This window comes from Equus quagga, unplaced genomic scaffold (assembly GCF_021613505.1).
Source record: "Equus quagga isolate Etosha38 unplaced genomic scaffold, UCLA_HA_Equagga_1.0 73442_RagTag, whole genome shotgun sequence".
NCBI lineage: Eukaryota > Metazoa > Chordata > Mammalia > Perissodactyla > Equidae > Equus > Equus quagga.
Window position 1 is genome coordinate 93,698 of NW_025802777.1, and position 21,577 is coordinate 115,274.

General features: G+C 58.0%; 2 protein-coding genes and 1 non-coding gene across 3 annotated transcripts in view; all 3 read right to left on the bottom strand.

Annotated features, from left to right (window-relative positions):
* Nucleotides 1–2,234: 2,234 nt before the first annotated feature.
* Nucleotides 2,235–5,178, bottom strand: LOC124234303 (leucine-rich repeat-containing protein 3). Its single transcript, XM_046651609.1, has 2 exons — nt 5,050–5,178; nt 2,235–4,294 (listed from the first exon to the last, which is right to left on the bottom strand). Exon 2 carries the CDS (start codon nt 4,233–4,235, stop codon nt 3,366–3,368), a length of 870 nt encoding a protein of 289 aa, XP_046507565.1. The 5' UTR covers nt 4,236–4,294; nt 5,050–5,178; the 3' UTR covers nt 2,235–3,365.
* An 8,204-nt stretch (nt 5,179–13,382) lies between these two features.
* Nucleotides 13,383–21,577, bottom strand: part of LOC124234399 (transient receptor potential cation channel subfamily M member 2-like) — a 58,530-nt gene continuing 50,335 nt past the window's right edge. The window contains exons 27-33 of the mRNA XM_046651758.1: nt 20,743–20,819; nt 20,313–20,414; nt 18,607–18,693; nt 18,061–18,166; nt 16,311–16,412; nt 14,620–14,736; nt 13,383–13,982 (exon numbers count right to left, since the gene is read on the bottom strand). Coding sequence (XP_046507714.1) covers nt 13,857–13,982; nt 14,620–14,736; nt 16,311–16,412; nt 18,061–18,166; nt 18,607–18,693; nt 20,313–20,414; nt 20,743–20,819 — 717 coding nt within the window. The 3' untranslated portion in view covers nt 13,383–13,856. The remainder of the gene's footprint in view (nt 13,983–14,619; nt 14,737–16,310; nt 16,413–18,060; nt 18,167–18,606; nt 18,694–20,312; nt 20,415–20,742; nt 20,820–21,577) is intronic.
* On the bottom strand, nt 18,054–18,107 carry LOC124234405 (Z6 small nucleolar RNA). The gene has a single exon (XR_006887297.1). It is a non-coding gene; the product is annotated as a Z6 small nucleolar RNA (small nucleolar RNA).

Here is a 21,577-nt window from a genome sequence, read left to right on the forward strand (position 1 = left end):
GCCCCAGCATCCTGCGGACCATCTGGGAGGAGCTGTTCATGCCGGCCCAGCCCCACTCCAGACCCCCATCTGATGGAGAGTGCGCCGGCCCGTCTTAGAGCTCAGTGTAACCGGGCATCTGGGGGCCCCGAAGCCCACCAGGGAAGGGAGGCTAGGGTGTCGGGAGGCTGGGGTGTCAGAAAGCTGTGAGCACCGGGCACCCCCTCCTAGGGGCAGGGGCAGGGGTGGGCTCTGGTTTCGTGAGGAGCATCCATGGTGGGGCCGGGGACCAAGGGAGCAGGAAGTCTCAGAGGCGCTGGGTAGGGAGAGCGGGCTCTGGGGGGCCCCATGAGCCGCTCATTGCCCCTCCCCTCCCCTCTGTCCCTAGAAGCAAGACCCCCCACCAACTCCCGTGGGAAGGAAGAGAGACCTAGCCACCACCCTGAGGGGTTGGCTGCCAGGGCCAATCTGGTCGCTCCACCCATGTCCTGTGAGGAACCCCCAAATCATCCCCCCAACCGCCCACCCCTGGGAAGTGCTACCTCTCTTGGTAAAAGGGGCTCTGCAGATGGGGCTAAGGGGGGCCATGCACAGGGAGCTCTCTGAGGGCCCCTTACCTGGACGGCAATGAGAGCCGGGGGTCCCCCATGTCCCACAAAGGCTGTGATCCCACTGCCCCCCAACTTGGACAGACCGACTGAGGCACCCCCTCTGTCATGTCCCCACCACTGTCAACACTGCTCCCTCGATGGGGCCGGCTTGACCCCGGCCTCTGCAGATTTAAGATGAGGTCAAAGGCCCATCAGTGGGGTGGGTAGCAGAGTGAGCCCGAGGGTCCACAGGGGCGTCCAGGGGCCTGCACTCGCATATGGCAGCAAGGGACAGGGTGGGCCCAGGCAGGGCGTCATCTTAAGGGGTCCCTTGAGGGGAGGGGAGGGGAGGGCTGCACCCAGGGAGAGCCGAGGGCTCCCAGGCACCAGGGGTGGGAGTACCCATGAGCAGGAAGGAGCTTCGGGGTCCTGGAGTTGGGGTCCTGGAGATCGTCCTTGGAGGGAGGTGTCCTCCCCTGGGATACTCCACGAGGGGCGGGGAGCCCAGAAGGGCAGGAGTGCTCCGGGCTCAGGAGGAGAGGGAGCAGCCCCTTTGGTGTGCTCCGGGGTCCTCACCCACCTCCTCTTCCCAGCAGGGGCAGGACAGGAGCCCGGCAGGCCAGCACCGACGGGAAGGTAGGCGGTGGGCCGGGGCCCAGCAGGGAGCAGGGAGGGAAGAAGCCCCACCCCACTGGGCCCCTGTGGACCCCATGAAGAGCCACGTTTGGGGGGCAGCAGGCTCAGGGCTGATTCTGGCGTAAGAGCAAAAGAAGAGGTTCCTGGCAGCAAAGAAGGCCCCCCAAAGTGCTGAGGCCGTCTAGCCCCCACAGGACGTGAGCAGCAGTGGCAAGACCCTGACAATCCCACCCGGCCTCGGTCCACTCTCTTCCCCTGAGCCAGTGTCACGTCCATCGCGCAAACCCACCAGGCGGCAAGCCTCTTGTGTTGTGGGGCCCTCTCCCCGCTGTCTGCGCCCTGGGATGGAAGGGGAAGGGGGACCCAAATCACCCAAGGAGCCTGTGTCCTGCTGGTCAGCTAGCAGCCGCACTTCTGCTCCGCACGGCAACTGTCACACAAGGGGAGCAACACTAAGACTGGCCGCTTGGATTCAGTGCTCATGGAAAGCGGGCGGGGCCGTCGGCTTCCTGCGGACTGGTACCATTCGGAAGGAGCGCGAGCCATGGGAGGCAGCGAGGTGGGCCTCAACCGCCGCACCTGAGCCAGGCCTCCCACTCCGCCTCCTGATCTAGGCGGCGGGCAGAAAAGTGCCACCCTGCACGTCACAGCACAGGGCCCCCTGTTCACACTGCGCAGGCTGTGCACACCGGCCCCTGCCCCATGAACACAGGCGTGGGGCGTTTGGGAGTGGGAGAGTACTGGGAATCTGCTGGTCGTTTCTCTTTAATGCATCATAACTGAAAAGGCACCACTCTGTTCGAACGAGCCTCTCGGGGCTCTGCCTCAGCTGCTGCGTCTGAGTCAACACGTCCGCATGACCCCGCTCCTCACTTCAAGTCACACAAGGCTGTGCAAAGACCAACCGCCACTTCTAATCCTGTCTAAGCATCTAGGGCGTCCATCTTTCACACCTTAAGTTCATAAGTAGTTTATCCCTATTTGCTTCCCCCTAAAAATATCTGAAGTCGTTTAAAATATAAACACTCATACAAAAAGGTTTTTTAGTAAAAAATAAGATTGGAAAGATGGATCAGAGTTATATAGGTGGAGGTAACGTCTACCCTGAACATGAAATAATACGGGTAAGAAAACCGAGCACTAAATTAGCTCTGAGATTCCTGGCAGCAAAGGTGAAAAGGGGGAGCGAGGAGGGGAGAGAGAGAGAGAGAGAGAGAGAGAGAGAGGAGTTCCGGTTGCTGGAGAAAGGGAGCACCCCGCTGATTGGCCTTGAAACATGGAACAGCAGTCCTCCTGTCCTTGGAGAGGTCTTTAGGTCTCAGTGGATGGAAAAACAAGGCACAGTAGTGATCCAAGGTGACGGCCTGCCCACCAACATGGTCCAGATGGCGAGGCAGGAAGCAGGGCAGGGCCATGTTGTGTGCTTGCTGACTGCCCCTGGGATGGTCCACTCTGGGCCTTTCTCGGGTTCCTCTCCAGGGTTTTTTGGTTTTGGGGTTTGGGGTCTTTCCCTCTGACTGGACCGAAATTTTGGTACAGGTGTTCCTCTTCACAAACATTCTGAGAACAAACAAACCTGTTCCAAGGTAAGTTTGAGCTGCGCCTTTCACGTACCTCCCTCGAAACACCTGGTCTCTCCCACTTCCCTCTGGAGAGAGTTCCGTGGTCAAAAGTGTTCAGGAAATATAAGGGAAACGAGGTGACTCCGTTCCGCACAGTGGAACGACCTGTGCCCTCAACAGAGCGCTCTGCACCCTAGACCGCTGTTGGGGTACGCGCACACTTGCGGGCACGAGCTCTTTCTTCTCTGAACGCTGTCACGTCCTCTGGGTACCACACAGGAGAGGCCTGCAGAGTGGAAGGGCCACCGAACATCGTTAACAGGCGGGCTGGTTTTAAGTCCCAGCTGGATCTTTCCTGACTGTGTCACAGTGGGCAAGTCACTCCGTGTCTCTAAGCTCCGGTTTCCTCGTTACCTGACCTGAAGGAAGTGGCAGTGACTGAACGCAACACGGGAAAGTGCTCTGAAGAGGGAAGCACTGCGCAGAAACAGCTGTGATGACCCACCTCGCTGGGGGTCTCAGAAGCACGAGTCAGCCACCACCTGCTACCAAAGTGACGAGAGACAGGTGGGCTGCGGTCTGCTCGAGCCAGCGGGCACTAGGGCACAGGGCCGATGGGGTCCTTGGACACGGGGGCACTGGGCAGGGACTTGAGGTACTCCAAGTGCCTCCTGGCGTCCTCCTGGTTCTGGCGCACGTAGTACACGACATAGGTGATCACCATGGCAAACCAGCCGAACATGGTGACCAGCATGGCCACATCCGTGGTCTTGTGGTGGATGCTGCAGAAGCTGACGCCGGAGTCCAGAGCCTGGATCAGCGGCTTCCCCACGTATTCCTCCTGCACCGAGGTGTGGCAGGCGATCTCGTCCACCGAGTCCGGGTCCAGCTTCAGCTCCCATAGGGCCTCCTGCAGGGCACATTCGCAGTGCAGCGGGTTGTGGGACAGGCGGATCTTGGCGCTGAGCTTGCCCAGGGCGTCCTTCGGAATCCTCCGGATGCGATTATGAGACAGGTCCAGCAGCCGCAGGCCCCCAGCCAGACCCGAGAAGGCAGCAGGGCCGATGGTCTCGATGGCATTCTGAGACAAGTCCAGCTCTCTCAGTTGGTTCAGGTGCTGGAAAGCTCCGTTAGGGATGCGGGCAATTTTGTTGGCATCGAGCTTCAGGAGCACAGCGTCGGTGGGGATGTCCTTGGGGATCTCCTGCAGGCCCCTCGCGCTGCAGTGGACGGCCACAGCCCCAGCGTGGTCAGGGCACTGGCAGCTCTGCGGGCAGGAAGCACCCAACCGCAGGCAGAAGAGGAGGAGGAGGCAAGACCCCCCTGTGGGGACCGGCAGGGACGAGGGGCTCTGCCTGCCCATGGGGCCCATCTGACTGCGTGTGGGGACAGAGGGCACGCCCCTCTGGCTCAGTGCTGCAGATCTCTGCTCTTCCCCACTCCCCGGCGCCACTGTGCAAGTGACCATCCGACAAAGACATAAACTCTCGCTCCTTATGTGCCAGGAAAGACTGTTCTCTTTCAGTTCTGAAAGAGAAGAGCAATCAGCATTGTCCACCGTGGTCCAGCACACTTTGACTTTGAGGAGATGTCACAGGCAAACTGAAGCATCTGACCAGTGGGGGTCTCTGTAACTTATTTCCGGAGTCTCCCAACACCACCCAGAAGAGCAAGGACGGGGTCGTGCTGACCGCTGGGCAGGGGGCAGGCTTGGAGCTAAGTGGTCCAGAACCCGGCCACCCCGCCCTGGACACACCCACTGCACACCCAGGGGACCAGGGCCTGGACATCACGGGGGTGACGGCTGGACTAGGGTCCACCCTTCTGAGCTCCTTGGGGCTGGACACCAGGAAGACCGGGCTGCAGAGACGGACCCAGTGGGTAGGAATAGGACCCGGAGGGCGGCTTGTCTCCGCGGGGGCTGGGCTGTTGTCAGGAGCTGAGCACTTTGCTAATTTTCACAACCCTTAAAAATTAAGTAATAAATAAAGCTCTTCTCCATCGGCCCTGATAGGAACAAACCACCTGGCACCGGCACCGGGGTCGGCGCCTTTTATCTCCATTATGTTTGAAAAAGAAGGAAAACGAGAAAAGAGAAAAGCCAAGCGCTGGGCGCGCGGCCCGCGCTGGGGCGTGGGGCGGCGGGGCCGCGCGGGGCCTCGCGGGCGGGGATCGGACCCCGGGACCCCGGGACCCTGGGACCCTCGAGACCCCGGGACCCGCGGGCGGGGGATGGACGGGGGCGGGGGTGTCCAGGCTCCCGGGCGGGGCGGTGGCTTTACCTGTAGGCCGAGTACCGTGGCTGCTCTGCAAGAGGCTCTCTCACGCTCGGAGCCCGACCCGGAGCCACACCCGTGCGCGGCAGCGACCCGGGAGCCTGCGCCCAAGTCCGCGGCTGGGACACACGCGGCTCGGCCTGCGCTCCGCGGGGCGGGGCTGGAAAGGGGCGGGGCCTGGGCGAGGGGCGGGGCAGGGGCGGGGCCGGGCCGAGGGGCGGGCCTGTCGGGGTGGGGCGGGGCCTGGGGCAGGGGCGGGGCCAGGATGGAGCCGGGCCTGAAGGCGAGGGGCGGGGCCTGGAGAAACGTGAGGGGCGGGGCCAGGATGACGAGAGGCCTGAGAGTGAGGGGCGGGGCCTGGTCAGAGGCGGGGCCAGGATGACGCCAGGCCGGAGAATTGAGGGGCGGGGCCTGGGCCGGGTCAAAGGCGGGGCGGGGCCAGGACGACTCAGAGAGGGAGGGCGAGGGAAGGCGCCTAGTCGAGGCGGTAGAGGCAAGGCGGGGCGGGGCTTGGGATGGGGGCGGGGCCTGAGAGGACGTCGTGGGCGGGGCTGGGGCGGGGCTTTCAGACGGAGGAGAGGTGTGATTGTCAGGGGCTGTGGGCGTGGTCTGAGGGCGGGCGGGGCGGTGAAGCCTCAGAGCCCCGCCCCTGCCCCGCCCCATCCGGCCCCATCCGGCCCCTGCCTGGTGCTGGGGGATCCCCTCCTGGGGCTGGCGTCGCTGCGAAGCCCCTGCTCTGAGTCCCTCTCAGGCCTAACGCCAGCGGCCTCCAGAGCTGGTTAGTGGGAGTGGTGTCCGCCCACCTGTGTCGGTCCGGCTCCTACCCCATACCCCACCCTCCTGTGTCTTAGGGTCCGTGCGTGGGCATCCCAAGGAGGGAAGGGAATGTGGGGGTGGGGGCACTTCACTTGACCTGAGCCATCCCTAGGGCTTTGTAACAGTTTTATTGTGGTGTCATTGATATGCAATAAACCACATGTTTAAATCTGATGCATTTTGGTATTTGCGTACACCCGTGAAAGCCTCACTACAATCAGCGTAGTAAATACCCCAAGTTTCTGCCTTTGTATTCCCCCCACCCCATCCTGGTCACCACGCAAGCACTGGTCCACAGTGTCAGAGCACTGTAGGGTTAGTGTCAGCGTGTGTTACCATTTTTATATGTTGTTGAGTTATTTAATAGAGGTAGAGCTTCTGAGGTTATTTTTTTTCCTTGACTGAATTTGGTAGTTTGTATCTCCCAGGGAATTGTCCACTTATTTTAAGTTGTTGAATTTATCAGCATAAAGGTCTTCATAATATTCTGTTATTACTCTTTCAATATGGACTACGAAGTGATGTCATGTCTCTAATTCCTGATGTTGGTAATTTGTGTCTCTTTTCTTTCACTGGTCAGTCAGGATATAAGTTCATCAGTTTTATTGATATTGTTGGTTCCATTGATTTCTCTATTGTTTTCCCTTTTTTTTTTTCATTGACTTCCTCTCTGATCTGTATTTTTTCTTTTGCTTACATTGGGTTTAATTGTCTATTCTTTTTCTGGTTTCTTAAGACAGAAGCTGAGCTCACTGATTTGAGATCTTTCTTCTCTACTATGGGCATTTAGTGCTATACATTTTCCTCCAAGTCCTGCTTTAGCTGCATCCCAGTAATTCTGATGTGTTGTATTTTCATATCCATTAATTTTAAAATACTTTCTAATTTGCCTTTTCTTTTCTTTTTTGATCCATGAGTTTAGAAGTATGTTAGTTAGTTTCCAGATATTTGGGGATTTCCCAAAGATTTTTCTGTTTTTGATTACTGATTTAATTCCCTTGTTGTCAGAGAACATACTCTGTATATTTTGGATCCTTTTAAGTTTATTGAGACTCATTTTATGGCCCAGAATATGGCCCATGTTAATAATTGTTATGTGTGTACTTAAATGTGTGTTCTCCTGTCGCTCAGTGGGACACTCTATGAATTTTGGCGAGGTCAAGTCGGCTGATGGTGCAATTCGAGTATTCTACATAGTTGCTGATTTTCTGTCTGTTGCTCTGTTAATTATCGAGAGAGGAATGTTGAAGTTTCTAACTATAATTGTGGATGTGTCTGTTTCTCCTCGCAGTTCTGTCAGTTTCTGCTTTGTGCATTTTGATACCCTATGTTCAGATTATTATATCTTCTTGATTAATTGACTGCTTTATCATTATGAAATGGCCCTCCTTATCCCCAGATTCTTTGCCTTGAACTCTGCTCTGTCTGACACTAACATGGCCACTCCAGCTTCCTCTTGACTCGGTTAGCTTGGGATGTCTTCCTTCATCCCTTTACTCTTAGCCTCCTGGGTCCTCATACTTAGCGTCCTTCAGGATTTTCATAGCATCAAAGTATCTTCCTCAATATATTTATTAACTACAAAGGGAAAAATAATAACTTTATAGGGGGAAACCCAGCAGAAATCACCCTACCTCTGTGACAAAGGTTAATATCATCAGTAAAAGACAGATGGACATCATGGAGCCCTTGGTACGACAGACTGAGAAAAAGCACAGCATCACTCCTCTGGTATTCTTGCCAAAAATTCACAATCTCATCCCAATTGTGAGAGCACTGCAAACACACCGAAAGTGAAAGACATTTTACAAAGTGACTGATAAATACTCTTCAAAAGACCACAAAAAACAAGAAAAGACTGAATCACTGTTACAGGTTGGAAAAGACTAAGAAGAAATAATAACTAGATGCAATGTGGGATCCTGGAATAGACAAGGGTATTAGTGGGAAAACCGGTGCGCTTGAATAAGGCCGGCAGTTTAGGTTACAGCGTGTTACCCGTGACGGCATCCCAGCTTCGACAGCTTTCCTTTAAAGGCGTGGTTGCTGCGTGGGCTCTGGTCTGTCTTCCTTGATTTCTTTTCCATATCCCTCGACCGTGTCCCCTTGTCCTCTTTTCCTGCCTTCTTATAGATTGAGTCTTTTTCGGTCCACTTTCTCTCCTTAGTTGACTCAGAGCTGTAACTCTCTGCTGTGTTGTTTCAGTGGCTGCTTACAGGTGCGGTGTCAGCTCTCACCTCTCATCTCAGTCTTCCATCAGGTCACGTTAGACCTCTTCGCCTGCAGCCTCAGACCCCTGCAGTGGTGATCTGCACCTGCTCCGGGCCTGTGCTCTTGTCCTACGGTTATGTCCGTGTGTCTAGGAACCTCACAATACCGTGTTATTTCTGCTCTAAACGGTCAACTAGCTTTCAAGGAGATTGAAATAATCTGAGCTATGAAGCTGCTGGTGTGTTATCTTATGGTAAACTGAAGAGGCGCCAAAGGGGAGCCAAAAAATTATGGAATATTCTTAATATTTACATTGAACACACTAATGTGGTTACCACTAAAAACTGCCGTGTGGATGCAGGTGAACCGGCAGACTTTATGCACAGTAGAGGGTCCGTTCACTCAGGGCTCACGCTGTGCGGTTCTGTTTATGGAACGTTCGAGAACAGGCAACATTCGATGACGGTGGAGGGCAGTGACCAGGATGGGGCACAAGGGCGCTTCTGGGGCTGGAGGTTCTACACCTTGATCTGGTGCTGGTCGTTAACATAAGTAAGAAATCCATCAAGCTGCTCACACTGCAGATTAGTGCTGGTGACTAAGTGTGTGCTCAGCCTCAATAAAATAAACCAGTGATGTGCTGTACCAGTTTGCTCGTCACAGGTGATTACATGTGTCAATGACGTGCACACTGATGGGTGGATGGATGGATGGACCAATTCAGGGCACTTGTGGGTGTGTCTTCCTGGTCCTCATAGTTGCTGGCCTGCCTCACTAGGTGATAACATCAGAGTCTCCAAGGGGTGGTGCTGGCCACTGGCCAGGCCCAGGCCGCAGGGCCTGGTGAGAGCTGGCCCACTGTCCACTCCGGACCGTGAGCCTGTGCTCTCAGAAGCACCAGGAACCTTCTAATGCCATCCCAGCCACGTGGTCTGACCACTGCAGCTGTCCTTCTGACGGTTATTGAGCTCTGATTATCTCACCATTTATCCACCCAGGATCCTGGCTTCATGGCCCCAGGGATACAATGCAAGGCTCCAGCTGGTTAATTGCTTCCCCACCAGGAAGGATGTTTTGCCGGACTAGGCCCGCGTGCACGTCCCTGGGGATCAGCGTGGAGGAGCAGAGCCTGCAGCATCCACAAGGGCCAGGATGAAATCAGGCAGATGAATAAAACCTCCTGCTGAGGCCAGAACGCTGCCCTCCCCACAGAGGGACCACAGAGCGGCCTGGCCGGCCCTTCCTCTGGGCCGTGAACTGGCCACCAGCTCTCCCACCCGGCCTTCCATGGGGCCAGGCTCGGGCCTCTGCTGCCCCGGCCTCCACACTGCCCCCACTCCTGCCCTCACCCAGCCAAGGGGACCCTCAGACAGGACCTCAGCCCACTGGGCAGCATTGAGAGCAGCCAGCTCACAGGCAGGGGCTGGAGCAGGACAAAGGCAGAGGACCGAGGGGAGCTGAGGGAGCCAGCTCGCTGCATGGGAACCCCGAAGGTCACCAAAGGGCCTCATGGATGGATTGTTGGCCTTGGCAAAACTATCCTGAGCAGCTTTGGCCAAGACTGAGCCTTCCTGTACACTCCCGGAATTCCTCAATCTCTCTGAATTCCTGGATCTCCCTGAATTCCTGGATCTCCCTGAATTCCTGGTTCTCTCTGCCTGATCTTGAAAGACGGATTGGAAAACCAAAAAGAAGCCCCGCCCCCCTGGCGTCCTTCCCTGGGCCGTCAGAACCAGACTGCCTCCACTCCCTGGCTGCCGATTTCCCTGCGGGAAGAGGATGGCCGCCTTCGCCACATCTCTCGTTTGTCACTGGCATTTCCAGATCCGTCTCCTCTGGGGGTTCTCCCTGCACATTCCCACCACCCCAGATCTCACAAATCCAAGTTTTGTCAATTTTGTTGTCTTTCTCAAGACCCTATTTTTTCTTGCAGATTCTTTTTTTTAAGATTGGCCCTAAGCTAACATCTGTTGCCAATCTTTTTTTTCCTCCGCGAAGCCCCCCAGTACATAGTTGTATATTCTAGTTGTGGGTCCTTCTAGTTCTTCTGTGTGGGACACCACCTCAGCATGGCTTGATGAGTAGTGCCGTGTCCACGCCCAGGATCTGAACCGGCCAAACCCTGGGCCACCGAAGTGTGAACTTAACCACTCGGCCATGGGGCCGGCCCCCAATGCCGATTCTTTATTTTTCCCTCCTTCATTAAATTCTGACTTTGTCCCTGCCTTAGTCCCTGGATTTATGTTGTAGCTGGGTTTTGAGCTTCTTGAGTCATCACCTTAGCTAATTTCCTTTCCATCTTTTGACTTTTAAATAAATGCATTTAGGTTATAACTGTTCCCCCTGAGACTCTGCAGCCACACCCCGGGTGGGACATGGGATCCTCTCACTGTGTGGCTTCTGGTTCGCTCGCTCCCCACTGAAGGTGCACGTCGAGGGCAGGAGGGAGGTGGGGGGCGGGGAAGGGCGCAGGCGGCCCCCATGGCCCTCCCTAGACAATCCCAGCCCATGGTCCTCGCTTGCCCCAAATCCCGTGCAGCTGGGGATGGCCCTGGGACCGAGCGCTGACCAGAGTCGCAGGGACAGCGTCTGCCGTCCCCATAGAGGCACAGCTGCTGCCCATTGGTCCTCCCACCTCCGAAGCAGGAGGCTCCAAAGAGAGGACAGAAGCCTCTCCAGGGAGGGCGGAAGGCAGAGGGTGGCATCACCAGCAGCGCCCAGCCCCAGCAAGCTAGTCCGGGGACTGGTCACTCACTGTCCCAAGTGCAAGCGCCTGGAACCACCAGAGGTATTTCTGTCCTCTCCTGGCGTACGGCCACGTTCCCACGTTCCAATGTTGCTCTAACGCTGTGGCCAGAGCGTGTGGCCTCGGTGATGGGCTGCCCTCACAAAGTCACTGAGATCTCCTTGATGGTGTGGTGTGCAGTCAGCTTTTGTGACTGTCCTGTGTGTGTCTGAGAACCAGGTGTGTCCTCTGGGCCTTCTCGTTGCTGTCGTTGGGTGGGTGCAAAGTCACACACACAGAGGAAGTCTGTAACTATGAACAGTATGTTCATCATGTGCCATGTCTGTATTTATGGGTTACACAATTTACTGCACACATATAAATATATAGCACATAATGCATATGTAAACAAATCTATATGTAAATTATACGCCGTTTCTATGTATAATATATATTTTATATAAATACACACACACCTGTATGCATAATCACACACCACAGACACACACAGAATGACCCCAACTTTGTTGACTACGTTATTCAAATTCCACCCTATTTTCCTTTTGCTTTTTGATTTCTTGATTTCTGAGAGGTCTCAAATATTACTGTGAAGTTTCCGATTTCTCCTTGAATTTCTATCAATTTTGCTTCATGTATTTTAAAAAGCTATGGCGTTAGGGAGATAACAGTTGACGAAAGTACTATTTCTCGATGGAGTGATACCTTTATCCAGTCGAAGGTTCCTCTCTGTTCCCTGAAGGACACACTTGAGCCTGAGTTCTGTTGATCTGCTGGAGCTGTTTGCATACCTTCCTTTCTGCCTAGTGGGACTCCCCATGTTGTCAGCTATTAAATGTCTCTTTTGTTTTGACCGATATAGGAAAATGTACGGAAAACAAGAGAAATTTGTTGTGTCCTTTTCGTACCCCAATATGAGAATCACAGTTTATGTATGACATAATGACCGACACGTTTTGACTATCTCCTGCCATTTTATTTCACATTAACCATCTTCGATGGATATTTTTTCCTTGATTTTGTTGTTGTTTCGTTTAATTCCCCTGGTGGTTTAAAGTCACTCCTCTCTCTGTCCTTCGCGTGGCCGCCCTAAGCCGTAATGCACTCGGCTCCCCGCCTGCATTTGTCAGCCCACATTTCCCTCCAGCCCGGGATCTAGGCGGCATCCATTTCTTCCTCCTGAGCGAGGGAAGACCTTCACTGAGCTCGGCCGGCCCGGGGTCTCCTCTGCGCTCCCGTGAGACCAGCTGGGACTCAATTCTCAGCTATTCAATTTTCTTTTCACATTGTGTCTCAACAATTACAAGACTCAGCCGCACATTTTAGTGGTTCCCTTGCTATCCACGGAGCTCAGTCTGTGTGTGTGTGTGTGTGTGTGTGTGTGTGTCTGTGTTCTGGACTGAATGGTTGCATCCCTCCCAAAAATTCCTACGTGGAAGCCCGAACTCCCAGTGGGGCTGTGTTTGGAGGTGGGACCTCTAAGGAAGTAAGTAAGGTTACACGGGGTCATGAGAGCGGAGCCCTGAAGGATCGGTGTCCTTATAAGAGGAGAAGGAGAGCAGCCTCCGTCTCCACGCATGCCGAGCACAGGCCGCGTGAGGACACGGCGGGGGGGCCCTACAAGTGGGAAGAGAGCTCCCTCCAGAACCCAGCGCTGTGGCACCCTGGTTGCGTACATCCAGCCCCCAGGACTGAGAGGACACGTGTCCGTGGCTAAAGCCGCGCCTGCGGTGCTCTGTCATGGCAGCCCGGCCCACTAAGTCAGTGCGTTTTGTTTTTCTGTACTTCATCTTTGAGAAATTCTTTCAGAAAGGACGCATGAATAACACATTTTCTGTGTCCTTACTATTTTAAAATGTTTATTTGGTGCTTCGGCTTGAAGGCTGGCTTGGCTGGGTATGTGATTCCAGATAAAAACCCAGGCCCCCCACCCCTACCCCAGTGCCTGAGCACCTGCAGGGTGGGGGAGCGGGGCAAGGGCCCGAGGGTGCTGAGTCCCAGTTGCGGGCTCATCTAGGAGGATGAAGAAGACGGAGCCTGGGGGTCGGGGGTCAGAGGGAAATCGAGAGTTTGGACCTGAGGGGCCTGCAGGGTGTCCGTGGAGAGACAGCCACAGGCCACGGAAAGCCTGCCCCTGGGGTGAGAGAGGTTTCGGTGGCCCAGCCACAGCCCCGTGACCACCGCACACCTCTGTGACTCTGTTTATTTTCTGGTTCACTCCTGACGGTTTACACTGATGGCTTGTGAGTCACCGACACTGAACCCGGTGGCCCCCCACTGTCCACACCCACCGTCTGCTCCCTCCAGGCTCACAGGAAGGGGAGGCAGGGAGTGCAGGTATAGGGGACCCCACCTGGGGCCTGAGGCAGCGAACAGGCAGAGACCCTCTGCATCTCTGGAGCAGGCCTGTGCTTGCCCAGTACCCCGTCTCTGCGAAGGGGCGCAGCCCTGGCAGCCCGGGGCGCTGAACTGGGCTTCCCTCACTGCCCTGCCCCAAGCCAGGAGAGAGTCCGAGTTAGGTCAGAGTGGAGGCCATGTGGGGGGCCTGAGCCCAAGGAGGAGGCCACAGGGGAACCCCAACTGTTCAGGAAATGCAGGCTGTGGGCCCCTGCACCACTGGTGGTGGACGTGCTGCTCAGGATGACAAGACCAGGAGGGAGCAACTCCAGCCAAGGGTCAAGGCTGCCAGGGGCCCGCAGCCCCTTGACAGGCTGCCAGCCTGCTCAGGAGAGGCAGCGATGGCTGGCGGGCTGCCAGTGGCCACCTCAGCTCTGAGGAACTGCGGTGTGACTGGCCGCCTGTCGCCTGCCTCAGCTCTCCCCTCAGGGCGCCCTGGCGCCTTCCATTCACGAGCTTGTCTGGCCGACGACTCCAGCTGGTGTGAGGGGTGGCAGGTCCCCAAACCACATCATGCAGCGTCCCGGCAGCAGCCCCTTGCCTGCCTGAGGTCCAGGGCTGCGTGAGCCTTGGGCGGCCAGCACCAGGAACGAGCAGCCCGTCTCCGAGGGGCCCCTGGACGGACTGGCCTCGCCCGCCCCTGAGGTCAATAGTAAGCCCCGAACAGAGTGGCCACCTTCTGGAGGATGGTCTTGTGGTTGGCGTACAGCGGGATGCACTTGTCCACGACCTGCCACCGGACGGACATCCCCGGGTCGCAGGGCTGCAGGTGCTGCAAGGACAGGGGCAGATCCTGACTCCCTCCTGGGCTGGCTCCACCTCCACCCAGACACCCCAAAGCCCGGACTGCAGAGGGGCGGCGGGGGCACAACCCCAGCCTCGGCCCTCACTCCAGGTCAGGCCCGTGGCTGGCTCACTTTGCTCTGCTGTGGAAGCGGGGTCAGGACACCTACTGCAGGTGCCCCTCAGAAAACCCTGCCAAGCCCCGATGTCCTTGAAGGAGGAGAGAGTGGGCGCAGCCGTGTTCTGAGGCGCCCCAGCCGGCAAATGAGCCAAGTCTATCCCCTGAGCCTCTTTGGCTCCAGTTCTCCGTTAGGGATATGAGGAGTGATGTATGGGGGGGCGGTCTCCCCACAAAGGTGGGTGAACCAGCTTCCCTTGGACATGAGCCTGGAGGCCCCCAGAGGACCCCGTCCCAGGGCGCCCGTCCAGCCCTGACTCCACTCCAGCCGTGTGCTTGTGCCTCTGGCCTCTCCTGGGTCCCCCGTTGGTACCCTCCAAGTAGGACTCTGACCCAGCCCCTACTCTCTGGTCCCAGTCAGACTCCTCCCTGCAGGCCCGGGGCCCCTCCAGAGCACACTCTCCCCAAGTCTCCCCCCTCCTCGGAGCCTGAGACCCGAGCCCCATACAGAGTTCAGCCTCTTCAGCTCCACGTCACTCTGGTCTGAGAAGTGGATGCTGACAGCCACCGTCTCGATCCAGGCGTTGTCCGTGTTCCGAGGGTCGTCCACGTACCCCTTGTACACCTGAGAGACAGCGCAGGGTGAGCCCCGCCAGCTTCCTTCCAGAAGAAGGGTCCTCACGTGTCTCCCCATGCTCCATCCAGCCCAGGGACGCTCTGAGCACAGCTGTCCACTGCGCCCTGGCCTGGGTCTCTCCCTGCCCCATCCGGCCTGCTCCCCGACACGGCCTTCAGCCTTGACTGACACGTGGCCAGGGACCACAGCCTCACCCATCTCCCCCTGCTCTCTGGCCTGGCATCCAGACCCGCCTCCACTGCTCAGCGGGATTAAAGAGGGGTGGCGATCTCACAAACATCTCGCTAAGTGAAGGAAGCCAGACGCTGAAGGCCGCCTACTGGATGATTCCACTTACGATAGATGTCCAGAACAGGCAAATCCAGAGACAGAAGGCAGGTTAGAGGTTGCCAGGGGCTGGGGGAGGGGAGGGAGTGACGCTGATGGGTACCAGGTTTCCTCTTGGGGTGACGGGAATGTTTTGGAGCCAGACAGAGGTGGTGGTCGCACAGCACTGTCAATGTACTAAATGCCCCTGAACTGCTCACTTCGAAATGGTTAATTTTCTGTTATGCAGATTTCACCTCAATAAATAGACTAATTCTTTCTACGAAGTAAGGAAAACAGAGATGGCGGTGTCCCCAAGGCATGCACGGGACAAAGCATACAAAACTGCTGGTTCATAGGTCAAAACCATACAGCTCAGCAATTGCCTGTGTCATCCTAAGATGTGACAAAAGTAGGCGTGGTAACAACTTAGATTTAAACAAATCGTGGCACAAAATATTATGTAGTTCATGAAATACGATGCGGTCTTGAAAAAGAGTGAGGTAAGTTTGTAAATATGGACCTAAAAATACGACCATCGAAAATTAAGTGAAAAGCACGTTATGGAGAACTGTGCACCATGTAGCCCGTTTTTATTGAAAAACTGGGCACGTGTGTGAGTATAGACAGAGCTGAAGATGGAGCTGACACGGGGCCTGAAGAAGTGAACTAAATGTCTGGCACTGTCCCCCTGGGCAGCACTGGGGGTGAGTGTGGACGTGGTGTCACTGTCACCACTGCCCTTCTGCATTCTGGGTGTGTTTTGGGAAACACACGTTGCTTTTGTAATTTAGAAAAGATTCAATAAAGAAACAGGCCTGACAAATGCACTAGGGACCAGCTGCGCATCTCTCTCCAGGGCGTGGGGAGCAACCCCTCCTGTGTCCTGGGAGGCACAGACGCTGTGGGTCCCCATGTGCCCAGCTGTGCGCAGGGCAAGAGGGAGCGCGGGTGGAAAGGAGGGACTGAACACCAGGACCCCCTTCAACCCGCCACCACCTCTGAAGGCAGCAAAGGTCCTTGCCCTCCCCCTTGACTTAGAGAGGAGAAACCGGGACAGAGAGGGCGGCCAGGTGCCTGACGCCCAGAGCCACGGCCACGCCCCCTGGTCCCAGCTCCTCCCTCCAGGAGCTTCAGGATGTGGGCTGGGAGCAGGTTCCCTGTGCCCCATCCTGCTCGTCCTGCAGCCCTCGTGACCAGCACACCGTGGGGGCTCAGGACACACAGGTGGGGGCAAAGCAGGCAGGCCACCCTACCTCCACACCCTGAGTCAACAAGCTCTCGAAGGAAGGCCAGAACTCTCTCCGGAGCACCTGCTTCAGCTTCCGGGGCAGCGTCTCTCCTGGTTCCCGGGAGCCCTGAGCAGAGAGGGAATTGGACGCAAGTGGGCAAGGCCATCCAGGGACCCACCTCCACTGGCCACCTGCCTGGTGCAGGCAGCTGGCCAGCCCCCAGGAGCCGTGGGCGGACAAGCGTCTGGCAGCCTGGCTGACTCGGGGCTGGAGTGACATTGCCCAGAGCTCACTGCCCACGTCAGCCCACGACAGAGCAGGGCGTGTCAGGCCAAAGGCGCAGCCATGTGCCGGGCACCAGCGCCTCTCTCAGGCTCCCAGTAAGGTAGCCAGTGCCCTAACCGCCACCGCCCAGGCCACAGCGGCGGGCTGTGTCTTCATTGCTTGTTTGCATCCCCAGCCCCCATCTCTCACTCTGTGCCTGCACAAGGGGCTCCCGGTCGCTCCTGACACCACCTGCCCCATGGAGACAGACCCTGCACTCCCTGTCCCTCACCCATCTAGGGGACCCTGTTTGTCACTGCGTCCCTCACAGTCCACGTCATGTCCATCCCACCTCAGCCCTCGCTCGCTGTGGCAGGGGGACCCGTGCAGGCTCATCAGAGGCCCCTCAGTGCCCAGCTCAGGGCACAGGGACACTTCTCAGAACATGCCCGTCGGCAGGAACCGCGCCAGGGCTGGGGCCAGTGTCCCGCCTGGAGCGACAAAGGGCCCTTGAGGGAGCCTGAATCGTGCAGAAGAACTCTCGGGGAGAGGGGCCGGACCTGGGCTCAGACGGGGCCCCCTCGCTGAGGGCACGGGGTCACAGCTGCAAGGGCAAGAGCTGCCCAGAGCCCTGGAATCCTCAGTGGGGCCTGAACACCGGAGGTGACACCACTGCCCCACACCCCACCCACCCCCATTAACGTGCCACCCCCAGCAGAGCAGCCCTGGGCCACAGGGTGGATGTCAGAGAAACCTGGCAGCTTCTTGCTGAGTTGGGTAAACGTCAGGGTACCGAGGAACAGGCTCAGAGGAGAGGACCCCGGACAGGGCCACGTCCCAGACACTGCGTGCCAGCCCAGCGCCTGGCTGGTGACACAGCCCTCCTGCCAGAACGAGACTATTCTGACCCCAGAGTAATGATAGGGGCGGGGAGGGCAGACCGATCTGGGAGCAAGACCTGAGCAGCTTAGCCCATGCGGACAGGACAGGCCCAGGGCCTTCTGTACCATGATTCTGTCCATCCTCCCAAGGCCTCTGGGCTGCACTGCGGCATTCAGCCCCACAACCAGCTGCTGCCCCGGAGCCGAGGGGCTGTTTGACCCCTGTCCTGGCCCCTGGACAAGGCCATCCCGTCCTTAGAGCTCAGCTTGGGGCTGCAGGGTGAGGGCAGGGGCGCACCTGAGACGTCTGCGTGGGGAGCCGTGCCTGCCCCCAGCGCTGTGAACTCCGCCAGGAGACCCGCTCAGCCTCCTCAGCGGCCCCAGGGACACAGAGGGGCTGACTTCGTTCCTGCACACTCAAGAGCATTTGAACCTGTTCCACAGCTGCGAAGTGAGGAAGCAGGAGGGAGAATCCCTTCTGATAGGCCGGCTACCAGCCGCGGTCATGCAGAACCACGGACAGAGTCCAGCACGGTCCAGGGCAGGGGCCACAGGGGCTGGTGTTCAGTCAGCGAGTGGAACGGACGAACGGATGAGCGATGGATAGACAGACGGCTGGCGATGCTTACCCCCGGCAGGGCCCAGTGCTCTGAGAGAGGGCGCTTCACGACCAGCACTTCCAGCATTTTCTTTATGCTCTTCCTACAGATGGCTCCATCCTGGTTCCGCCTCCAACTGCAAAAGCGGCCCGGCTCACAGCTCCCGGAGGTGCTGAGGTCAGCCCACCTGCCTCTGCACCAGGGGGAGCCCCCACCCTGTCTCCTCTCCTGAGTTCTTGCTCCAGGGAAAGAAAGAGATGGTAACCATTGGAGGTGTCCTCCCCACTCCCAGAACCGCTGGTTGGACCAGAACAGCCCAGCCTTTTTGGAGAATATTTCTTTATCAAAAGCCTTAAAGAAGCACGTGCCCTGGACCCAGCTGGTCCACCTTCATGACTCCAGAAATGCCCTGTGTTTCGGGATGCACCTCATTTATCCAGGCCCCGCCATGAGGCTGGTACCAGGCACCAAGTACGAACTGTCCTCTGGGCTCTCCGGCGCAGGGGAAAGGGTCAGAGAGTGAGTCCCTCACAAGGCGTGTGGGTGACCACGTGTCCTCGTCGCTGGCGGACTCACCGGGTGACCACGGGCTGCAGCGTGTGGTTGGGTCCAAAGTAGGTGAGGTCCCCGCGCCCCCACAGCCCTGTGCGGCCCATGGGGTTCCTAGGGTGGAGAGGGGTCTGCTCAGTTGGCCGCCCTCTGCTGGGAGACCCAGGACGGGGCAGGGAGGGTGGCTGAGAGGGGACAGCAGGCAGGGGCACTCACACGGGCAGCATGCGGCCCGGCCCGGCCCCAGGCCAGGATTCTCAGGGCCCAGGCTGCCCGCCTCGATGGAAGCAGGGAAGGGGCCACTGCGTGCAGGCCCAGACAGGACCCCTCCGCCAGCCTGCCGAACCCGCCTCGCCCACCCAGGGCTGTCCTCGGCCAGTCTTGTCCCTTGGGGACTCCAAGGGGTGAAGCAGGGGCTTCAGGTTACGTTGGGGTCCATGGAAAGGAAAGGAAAGAAAGGGAAGGGAAGGGGAGGGGAGGGGAGGGGAGGGGAGGGGAGGGGAGGGAAGGGAAGGGAAGGGAAGGGAAGGGGGGGGTGGGAGCAGGTCAGCCCCTGCAGATGCGCCAGGTGTTAAAGTGGCCGACGTGTCCCCCAGAGAGTGCATGACACCCCATCGCACTGCACCGCACTGCAGGTGCCTGCATCTGAAGGCCTCAGCACACGTGAGCGCGGGCACCTGGCTGGTCCCCCTGAGACACTGCCCTCTCCCCCACAGCTCCACCTGCACCTTTCTAACGCCGCTCTGCCCCGTCCTGTACAACCTCCCGCCACCAGAGCTGAAACCACTCCTGGTACCGTCTCTGTTCTCAGACCCCATCCGTCTCCACACCTCCTTACACAGCCTCTGGATCCAGGCAGAGTAACCCACTCCCTGTTCCAGAACATTCCCCAAGAGGCCCGCCACCTGCCTCTTCCCTCAGGCTCCCTCAGCTCCCGCCTGCACCATGGGGCTCCCCACATCCCAGTAGCGTGCCCTCATTCCTCTAATTCTCACGGCCCCTTCCTCAGCCTCGGGACCCTGGTGGTGCCACCTCCCCAGTGACCCCGGGTCAGAGAGGCTCCTTTCCTCTAGAACCCCAGGCTGGGAGGTAGGCCGTCACCAAGTGCTTTCTGGGTGTGACACCACCAGTCACCTACATCTTTATGTGGGGTGTCCTCATTTGTACAATGGGGCACCACACACCACCACCCCCTAAAGGTAAACCCAATACCTCACCTGAACAATGGGGCATAATGCCCGTCCTACAGAGGACACACACTGGGACATGCCACCACCCCCTAAACGTAACCCCAATGCATCACCTGTACAATGGGGCTCAGTGCCTGTCCCTACAGAGAACAGAAGCTGGGACATGCCACCACCCCCTAAAGTAACCCCAGTGGCCCTGTAACAGCTCCCCCTGCCGGCAGAGTCCTTTCTGTCACTCCTGCTTCCTTCTCAGGCGTCTATGGAGGTCGGCCAGCAAGGTCACCAGCATTGTACCGCAGAGGAGTGGAAGTCATCGAGGAGACTTCAGGGAAGCAGGGCGAGGCACCCCGGCCAGCTGGGGCAAGTCCCCACCCTCCCCACTCCCCACTGTGTCCTGCAGGGGAGAGTTCCCCGTGGGGATGCCAGTAAATGCTTTAGGTTCATCTTTCTTTTCTTCCCTATTGTTTTAATCGGAAAAACGCGCAGATTGCCAAGAGAAGAAGGCTGACCCCGGCAGCAAGCCCTGGGCAGGGCGGCACTCACCGAGGGAGCCCGTCCCGCACGGCGTAGGGGCCGTGGGAGCTGCGGCGGTCCACGGGGCCATCCAAGGCGTTGTAGCTGATCCCGGACAGAGGCTCCAGGGTGCTGGGAGAGGACAGGAAGGCGGCCCCCATGAGAGTCGGTGGAGGCAGGGCGGTTCGGTGACTGCAGGCCTCGGCCCAGTCCTGGGACGCGGCTGGCCAGGCCACGGGCAGAGGACAGGAGGGCCCCTCACCAGGCCAGGGAACCCCCAACCATGCAACTCCCAAGCGTGTCCCGGGCCCCTGGGGAGAACAGGGCCCCGACCAGGCAGGAGGCCCGACCCCCACTTGAGTGGGTTCCCACAGTCACTCTGCAGCACCCAGGCCGCTCCCTCGCCCTCCCGCCTGGGCCGTGAGGAAGGGCTGGGGAGAGTGGAGAGGTGCGCACTCACCTCCCCACAGGGTCCACCGTGTCCTTGTCCTTCCTCTCGGCCGTGTAAAAGGGTGGGTCGTAGATGAGGAACTCTGTCTGCAGAAACGGGGGCGTTCTCCTCAGACTGTTATCCTCGGCCCCTGTCAAAGCTCGGGCCCAGGCACCCAGGAAGACTGAGGGCGGGCGGCTCCTTCTCCTCAAAGCATCACAGCCAAGGACCCCGAGACGGCCCCCCAGTGCACACCATGGCTCTGAGCTTGGCCGACCTGAGGGACACGCCCCACGGGGGACCCAGCCGAGGGGGCTGGTGACTGGACTGGTGGTCCAGGTACAGAGGTCTAAGCTGGACTCTAGAGGGACAAGGATTCCAACTGGCAGAGACTGGGGAGAAGGCAATGGAAGCAGCAGCCTGGAATGTTCCAGAAAGGCCAGAGAGAAGGCCTGCGAGTGGGCACTTGAATACCATCTCTCTCTCTCCGTTGTTCTCACTTGCCAGGCCCTCAGGAAAGGGGGAAGTGACCGTTCGCCTGGGATGGTGGGATCTAGGACAGTGTGGTGACTAGAGGTACCAGGGCAGATGACAGGCAGTAGGAGCAGCCCTGGAGCTGTGCTGGGCTCTGTGCATGCATCAGAGGCCCATGGGTGCCCTGGACTCAAATCCCAGCTCTACCACCTCTATGTGTATGGACCTGCGTGCCTCAGTTTCCCCATCTGTTCAACATGGCCCTGTGAGGCTACAGTGGATGGGAACTGTGATCTGTGCCTCTGTCCTTAAGTCAGAGGGTTTGGGGCAGAACTGTTCCCCCCCAGAACACAGGGAGCCCCTGCCTGATGGGGAGCATGGCTGGGACAGG